The 8745-nt window shown below is 45.5% G+C and overlaps 1 protein-coding gene across 2 annotated transcripts in view; it reads right to left on the bottom strand.

Annotated features, from left to right (window-relative positions):
• DIAPH3 (diaphanous related formin 3) overlaps positions 1-7991 on the bottom strand; it is a 511880-nt gene extending 503889 nt beyond the window's left edge. For both annotated transcript variants that reach the window (XM_006090522.3, XM_023755349.1), the window contains exon 1: positions 7600-7991. In XM_006090522.3, coding sequence (XP_006090584.1) covers positions 7600-7779 — 180 coding nt within the window. In that variant the 5' untranslated portion in view covers positions 7780-7991. The remainder of the gene's footprint in view (positions 1-7599) is intronic.
• Between the last annotated feature and the right edge of the window lie 754 nt (positions 7992-8745).

The raw sequence follows: 8745 nt of genomic DNA, 5'->3' as shown, positions 1-8745 counted from the left end.
GTTGTACTCTCCAAAACCCAGTTGATATAACCTGTTTCTTTTGAAAAAAAATCATATATTAAAGAATAAAAAACTTCATAGTCTCTATTAGGAAGAACAGAAAGTAAAAAAAAAATTAAAAGTCTGGGAAAATTCAGAGTAATTTACCTAGAAGACTGGCCTGAATAAAATAATTTTACCTGCCCTGGCCAGGTGGCTCAGTTGGTTGGAGCATCATCCTGTGCATCAAAAGGTTGTGGATTCAATTCCTGCTCAGGGCACATACCTAGGTTGTGGGCTTGATTCCTGGTAGGGGCTTATGGGAGGCAACAGATTCATGTTTCTTTCTCACATCCATATATATAAATATATAAATATACATATAAATACACACACACACACACACACACACACCTATACTAATAAATAGCTAATATGCTAATGGTCGATACGCCATAACGGTAACAACCAGGTCATTAGCATATTAGCTGGGGCGTTGCTCTGGAGACAGGGCAGAAGCAGGGAGGCGCCCGGAGGAGGCGGGACCATCCCGTGCTGGGGAAAGCAAGGGTGAGAGCCCATAGCGCCCCCCTCACCAGTCCTTCACCACCCACCGCTCGCACTCTGAGTGCCCCGCGGCCCACCTGCCAGGGGAAGGAGCACAGCGCAGCAGGCGGGAGGCTTCCATGCTCTCCTCCGACACCATGACAGAGCTGAGCCGCCGCATTGCTCCGGAGATGGGGCAGAAGCAGGGAGGCAGCCAGAGAAGTTGGGATCAGCCCTAGGCAACTTGAGGGACTGAGGGCGGGACTTGAAGCGGCTAGAGAAGGCCAGAGGGTTTGGGGGCTGGGCCAGGCACGCTGGAGCTCTACATGGAGAGGTTGGGTGTCAAGGCAGGGCTGCAGGTGAGTGGGCAGTGCCACACGATTTCAAATCGCACGCTGGGCTCCTAGTATATCCTATATAATAAAAGGCTAATATGCAAATCAACCGAGCAGTGGAATGACCGGTCACTATGATGCACACTGACCACCAGGGGGCAGACACTCAATGCAGGAGCTGTCCCCTGGTGGTCAGTGCACTCCCACAGGGGAAGTGCCACTCAGTCAGAAGCTGGGCTCACAGCTGGCAAGTGCAGCAGTGGTGGCAACAGCCTCTCTTGCCTCTGAGGCAGCACTAAGGATGTCCGACTGCCGACTTAGGCCCGCTCCCCATGGGCTCCTGCACCGTGAGAGGGCGCAGGCCAGGCTGAGGGACACCCCCCCTCCCCAGTGCACGAATTTTGTGCACGAGGTCTCTAATATATATATATTTTACTAGGATATATTTTTATATATTTTCCTTCCCCTCTCTCTAAAAGTGAGAATTAAAAATAATAATAATTTTGCCCTAACTGGTTTGGCTCAGTGGATAGAGCGTTGGCCTGCGGACTCAAGGGTCCCAGGTTCGATTCCGGTCAAGGGCATGTACCTTGGTTGCGGGCACATCCCCAGTAAGGAGTGTGTAGGAGGCAGCTGATCGATGTTTCTCTCTCATCGATGTTTCTAACTCTCTATCCCTCTCCCTTCCTCTCTGTAAAAAATCAATAAAATATATATTAAAAAAAAAATAAATAAAAATAATAATAATAATAATTTTACCTTATGAAGGTTTCAGTGTTTGATGGGTTAGGTGGAATATGACTTCAAAAAAACTCAGGTGCCTAAAGCCTTCAACAAAGATACTACCTCCAATTCTTGACTCATTAACTCTAGGACAACTGAAAACATCACTTTAGCTGCAGACTCCATGAAGAAGTAAATTCAAAAAAGGGCACAGAGACATCACCTCCATCTTTTCTCAGCTTTCTAGCAACTATGAAAATGACACAACAGCCCTGGCTGGTGTCACTCAATTGGTTGGGTGTTGTCCCATGAACGAGAAAGTCACAGGTTCAAATACTGGTCAGGGCACATGCCCAGGCTCGATCCCCAGTAGGGGGCATCCAGGAGGCTGGTAGATGTTTCTCTCTCTCACCAATGTTTCTCTCTCCCTCTCCCTTCCACTCTCTCTAAAATAAACAAAAACATATTTTTAAAAAATGATACAGCAGACCAATATGAGTGATGGTTCTTGTTGTTATTCCAGAGGACCAAACTGTGGTTATCTTATACTCTCCCAAATCACAAGCCTTCCAAAGTAAAACACTACAAGAAAGAGATTTAAGTGAGTCTAATTCTTCTCCTGCAACATACATTTTTAACCTGTTAAACTAAACCTTTCAACATGGTCACCCTGGAAGCTATTCCTGCTGTTGTCTCCTATGGCTGCTATGACAAATTATCACAAAGTTGATGGCTTGAAACAAAAATGCTGTCCCTCAGTTCTGGAGGCCAGAGGTCCAACATCAGACTCACTGAGCTGAAATCAAAGTGTCTCCCGCTGGAGGAGGCTCCATGGGAGAATGGTTCCTTGTCCCTTCCAGCGTCTTTGGTTTGTGGCTGCCAACACCAATCCCTGCCTTATAGTCACATTTCCTTCTCTTCTTCTGTGATCAAACCTTCCTCTGCCTCCCTCTTATAAGGATACTAGAAGGCCAGCACCCGAAATCGTGTGGCCCTGCCCACCCACGCACACCTTGCCTCGCTCACAGCCCCGCCCACCCGGGGTCCTTATAGCGTTAGGGCCACGGGCTTTTTATTTATTTTTTTTTAAATATACTTTTATTGATTTCAGAGAGGAAAGGAGAGGGTTAGAGAGATAGAAACATCAATGATGAGAAAGAATCATTGACCGCTGCCTCCTGCACGCCCCCTACTTGGGATCGAGCCTGAAACCTAGGCATGTGGCCTTAGCCAGAACTGAACCTGGGACCCCCCCAGTCTGAAGGCCAATGCTCTATCCACTGAGCCAAATCGGCGAGGGCGGGCCACGGCCTTTTTATATATATAGATACATGTTTGCATTTAGGGCCCATTCTGATAATCCAAGATAATCTCCTCATTATTAAACCCTTAATTTAATCATACCTCAAAGTCCTTTTTTGGAACATTGACAGGTTCTGGGGATTAGGGTGTCAATATCTTTGGAGGTAGGGGTCATTATTCAGCCTGCCACAGCTGCCTCCAAATAAACCCAAAGCAATCTCTTCAAGCCTACTGTGATTTCAACTACAGTCAAATTCTCAGTACAATAAACAAAAGTTCTCCAACATAATACCTCTTCACCCTCACAAACAGCCTATAACCAGGAAATTGCTAATTCTATATTCCTTAAAGGCATTACTAACTACTGTTAATGGTTCCTGAATGAGAAAAGGAGCAGTAGAGATTAAAACTCCCTCCCAAGAGCATGGGAGAGCAAAGACAATTTGCCTGGGTTCAAATTCCAGTCTCACCAACTGGCAGCTGTGTCACCTAAAGCAATTTAACCTCTGTCCCCAGTTTTCCCATCCAGCAAACAAAGCCAATAATCTATCTACTTCATAACGTTGTTGTAAGCATTTAAGGAGTTGATATTTGTAAAGCACCTAGAACTGTGCTTGACTCACTCATAACTGTTATTACTAATGATGCCCAAACACTGCAGACATACAGATATTAATGGACAGGGTGAAAAATCTCTCACAACCAAAACTGTAATGATATAATTAAGCAATAATTAACAACCTATTCAATGGAAACCATAAGATTAGATTGAAGTTTTACACTAAAGGCTATAAGAACTTTTAAAGGATATTCCTAATTAAAAAGAGCTACTCTGCCAAGTTGGGTTACCAAACTTACAGGCCTCCTTTCAAAAGACTGTCCCACATCCTAGAGATAGAGACTTCTCCAGAAGCCACAAATCCTGCTCACTCTGGATCTGGTGGCCACTGCTGTGTGTACCATGTGTCTCTAAGAATAGTGAGAGGTGGGAATGGAGTGCCCATATCACTGAAAGGCAACGGCTTTGTTTTGTTCTAGAAAGGAAGCAGGTGCAGGTACTAAGGGTGTCGCCTAAGTTTAATGGCCCTACTGAATTCTATCTACTTTTACAGTCTTCACCCGGGTACCTGCCTTGTCCTCTCAGCCTCGAGTTTGTATCCTGTCCCCTAGTAACTATCCCAGCATCTCAATACTCACTGCTTACCTATTTTCTACAGAAGTCAAGCTGGTTAGTTCATAAACAGCCCAAAAGCAGTTGATTCATTGTACAACCATTTACAATAGACTAATCTCTACTATTTACACATATCTATGGGGAGCAGCCCTATACTATAAACTTTTATACATAATTCAAAAGTAACTTGAGGCCCACAACTATACATTCGGTAGAAAACAAAGATCTGAAAGTAAACCAGGGTTTCAGTGGGCAGGGTTTCAGAACTCCTGCCGTCTTAAACTAAGCCAGGACCAGCTGGCAGCTTTGTAGAGTATGCAAAATACAAACACCTAAATCATCACTACTCCAGTCACAACTTACATTACTTGTCCTACTCAAAAGCAGCTGCCAGGCAACTAGGTGACCTAATGACTAGCAGTGATGGCGAACCTTTTGAGCTCCGCGTGTCAGCATTTTGAAAAACCCTAACTTAACTCTGGTGCCGTGTCACATATAGAAATTTTTTGATATTTGCAACCATAGTAAAACAAAGACTTATATTTTTGATATTTATTTTATATATTTCAATGCCATTTAACAAAGAAAAATCAACCAAAAAAAAGGGTTCGCATGTCACCTCTGACACGCGTGTCAGAGGTTCGCCATCACTGGACTAGGGGATCTGAAGAGATTCAGGCTAACATCACTGAGAAAGCTGAGAACCGACTTGAGTCCAGCAGTACAGCAAGCTGAACCACAGAACAATCACTGTTTGAGGCATTGCTGAGATCTCACCAGGAAGGATGATCTCCAAAGATCACCTTCCATCCCAAAAACAGGAATTACTAGGCTGGGACTGAGCAGTGAGAAGTAGGCAGACTGGGGAAGAGCTGTTCAGAAGGCAGCCTTAAAATTGGAATCCTGAGCCTTGGGCCAAGAACAGAGTTAGAGCTAAGACTGAAACTCCAGGCCCTCTCAGAGTCCTAGTTCAACAGGAAGGTGGTCCCAAAACAGTAGCACCCCCAGGCTCCTGGATGAAACAGACTTAAATAATCTCCAGAGAGAAGCATCCCCAATTTGGCCTCCTGGAAAATAGGTTAAGATGAAGCAATGAATTTACAAAGATCAACAAGCACAGGGGAGAGAGCAAGCCACCACTGAGTTCAAGTCAATGTAGACAGTCCAAAGATTGCCCATACCGGGACTGTCAAATAAGGAAGAAGAGCTAAGTAAGAAAGGCCTAAAGAAATAAGAAACAGAACTTTGAAGAATGACCAGGCAGATATGAAAAAGAAGTAAATGAAACTTATAGAAATAAAAAAATAATTGATAAACTCAAATAAAACAATCTACAGATTAGACATAGCTGACAACAAAATTAGTGAAATGGAAAATATATCTAAAGAAATAACTGTAGCAGTGGGAACTGTAACCCACGCCACCATTTATTTGACATTGTTTCTGTAAATGCTAACTCTAATATGTAGCTTGTAGATAAACCGCATGTTTGTATAAGAATCCTAAGAACTACTTTAGAAGATACAGAGCCCGACATTCCGGAGATTTGCTGACCTTCAACCATAGAAGCAGGATGATGGAGAACCAGGATGATGAAGATCAGGATGACGCACACCAAACCATTACTTGACCATCTCTGAGATCCTTATCGGAATGGACTATGCTGGCCTGCATGCACAGAACCTTTCAACGCCCTCCCCTTGATTTCTTTGTTCTGCTTTCCCTCTTCCTTCTTATAAAAACCTCTGCCTGCACTACGATGTGCAGATGAGCTTTGTGCCAAGAGTCCAGCATCTCCTCAGGTGACTGACACTTGAATAAAACCTTTTTCTCCCTTTCTCACTAGCATCTGTCTCATGAGTTTAGTTTCAGGGGGCAGACAGTCGAACCTTGGTTCTGGTTACATTACCATGTAAGCAAGAATCTAAATTAGTCCAGCCGGTGTGGCTCAGTGGTTGAGCATCATGGCCAGGAGGTCACAGTTCGATTCCAGGTCACGGCACAAGCCCAAGTTGAGGGCCTGATCCCCAGTAGGGGGTACGCAGGAGGCAGCTAATCAATGATTCTCATCAGTGATCTTTCTTGCTCTTTCTCTCTCTCTGAAGTCAATAAAAATATATATTTTTGAAAAAGAATCTAAATTAGTTTCAGAGGTTATAAAGGGCCCAAATTACTTCTAAATTAATTATGGAGTCATTATTCAAATAAGACTCCTATCTAAAAACACACTATTTTAGATGTTTATTAGTTTTAGAGCTTAAATATATTGTTTTGTGTTCATCTTCACAATAACCCTTTCCACACACCTAAGAAATGAAAAACAGCAGATTACTAGAACCCAAATCACCTGACATTAATTTAGGTTTTGTTTTCATTACATCCTTGCTCCAAATGAGTCACAGAAACTTACACCTTGTGTATTCTGGAGCACAGGAGTCAGAGACAAAATGTAATGACTTTTTAACCAAGAGAGTAAACTATTAAAGGAAGAACAGCCGTTGCCCCATTGGATTCGTCTCATATTGGGTAGAATGTTTCATTGCCATTTTAACCCTATCCTATTTATTCCTCAACTCTGTCAAATAACAATCAACAACACATTTGATCCTCCTGCAAAATCCCACCATTCCTCTGGGCATCTTGATGATTAATTTAGCATAATCCATCTTGTCTCTCATTGCCAGTATTCTGATACATCTCAGAGCTCTGCTCCCAGTTTGACTCAATTATCACTTTTAACTGTTATACTTAGCAAGTCACTCCTCTTCCACAAAACTTAATTCCCTCATCTGTGTATCCTAACTTAAATTCCTAACGATTTATTTGTTCACAGAGGGCACATTCTGTAGATAATTTCACCTATGAATAAAACAAATGTTTTTCCATACCCTTAAGTAAAATGGAGGGGTCAGTATTAAATTTTCAATCCTGATGGTCTCAACCCAAATCTATCAATACTCTAAGACACTATTTACACAGAAACACACACCGAACTGTCATCACTGCCTATTCTTCCACTAGTTGATATCAACAAGAAGATTTACAAGACACTCCCCTTGGGTGTTACAGTGAATAAGGGCAGCAATCGGAATAGCGAATTTCAAAAACTTGGACTTCTTTCCACTCTGAACATTCTTTAGCGATGACCGCATGGCCCCGCCCAAGTTTTATAACGAGCTGTTTCGACTTGGAAAATTATATCTAGCTTAAAACGTTTTTCTTGGATTGAAATATTAAGCAGGAAAAAATACCTAAAGTTCACTTTGATATGTCTCTTACCCTCAGATGCTAGGGGTACCCCCTACAAGGCGTCAATACATAAACCTGTGAACGGCCTTGAGAAATTTGGGGCAACACAATAATCAGTGTATGTCAGAGGATCCAAACAGAAGGAACCGTGTCGCCGTAGAAAGTACTGGCAGCGCTGGAAACTAGAACAAAACTCAGCCGCCAGGCCCTGCAGACCCGCCCGCTTCAGAGAAATGGCAGGGGACTGTCACCCGCAGGAGCCGCCCCACCCCGGCCCCACGTGAAACTTACAAACTTGGGGCGTTTCTCTCCAGGCCCCTCGGGGCCGCGGGGCGGCGGAGGGTGCTGGGGGCCCTTCCTGCGCGGCACCCTGCCGTCCCGGCAGCCGCGGAGCGAGGCGGAGGAGGGGTAGGGGGCCCCGGCGGCGGAGCCCTGCGGCGGGTGGTGCAGCCGTGGCCGGTGCCGATCCATCTTCCTCGCAGCTCCGGGGACGGACAGAGGCGGCTGCTCAGCAGGTCGGGAGAGAGGAGCTGGAGGACCCTGCGCGACTGGCGTCCGGGTTCCGCCGCCCAGGTCTGCAGGCAGGACCAGCCCAACCGCTGCTGCAGGGGCCGCCGCCGCCAACACATCCGAAATCTCCCGCCACCGCGGCCCTCGCGGGAACCCACCAATCCTGCGCCGCGAGGTCACTGACCCGCCCAGGACCCGCCCCTTCCGGGCACAAAGAAGTACGATTGGCTGTGCGGTCCGCTCCTTTGACCACTCAGCCCTTCGGCGGGTTCTGGCGCAGCGGGTCCGGCACGGGGCGGAGCCGGGTTGGAGGGCTGAGCGCCTACCCGCAGTCACGTGTCTGGTTGGGTTGGAATTTGGAGGACCGGGTCCCTCGAACCCGGAAGGCAGGCGAGACCCGCTCCGCCCGCCACTGGTGCGGCTCTGGAATGTGAAATCCTCTGCTAACGTTTTTTGCAGGTCTGTGTGAAGGTCACTGGTCATAGTTCAAGGATCTCTGCTTGAAGGGGTGCCAGGCGGGAGAGAACGACAGCGCCCCAAACGCTAAAAAAATAAAATAAAAATTGCTTCCTCCACATATTTACTGAGCGACTGCTGAGAGCCTAGGTGCTTGGAGCCCGCTTGGGCCACCAAAAGTCAGAAAGTGCGAGGTCACGCCCTGTGGAACTGACATGACAATCTAATGTGGTTCCCAGACCCTTACAACAAAATAACCAAAATGTTATAGCAGTTTTAAAAGTTCATTGAGAACTAAGGCCAAAGATACTAAATCAAGGAGGAGATCCGGAAAGGTGAAAGGAAGAATGCATAGACTTTAGGCAGAAAAGAGTGGTGGGGCAAGTAGATAAAAGACATTCCAAGCAGGAGGAAGTTGCGCGAATAATGAAGGCCTTGAGCTAAAACGCCGCGAAAGAATTTGTCTTGTGT

The sequence above is a fragment of the Myotis lucifugus genome, unplaced genomic scaffold (genome assembly GCF_000147115.1).
Source record: "Myotis lucifugus unplaced genomic scaffold, Myoluc2.0 scaffold_74, whole genome shotgun sequence".
NCBI classification, from domain to species: Eukaryota; Metazoa; Chordata; class Mammalia; order Chiroptera; family Vespertilionidae; genus Myotis; species Myotis lucifugus.
The sequence above is the reverse complement of the archived record's forward strand: the minus strand, read 5'-3'. Positions and strand labels throughout refer to the sequence as shown.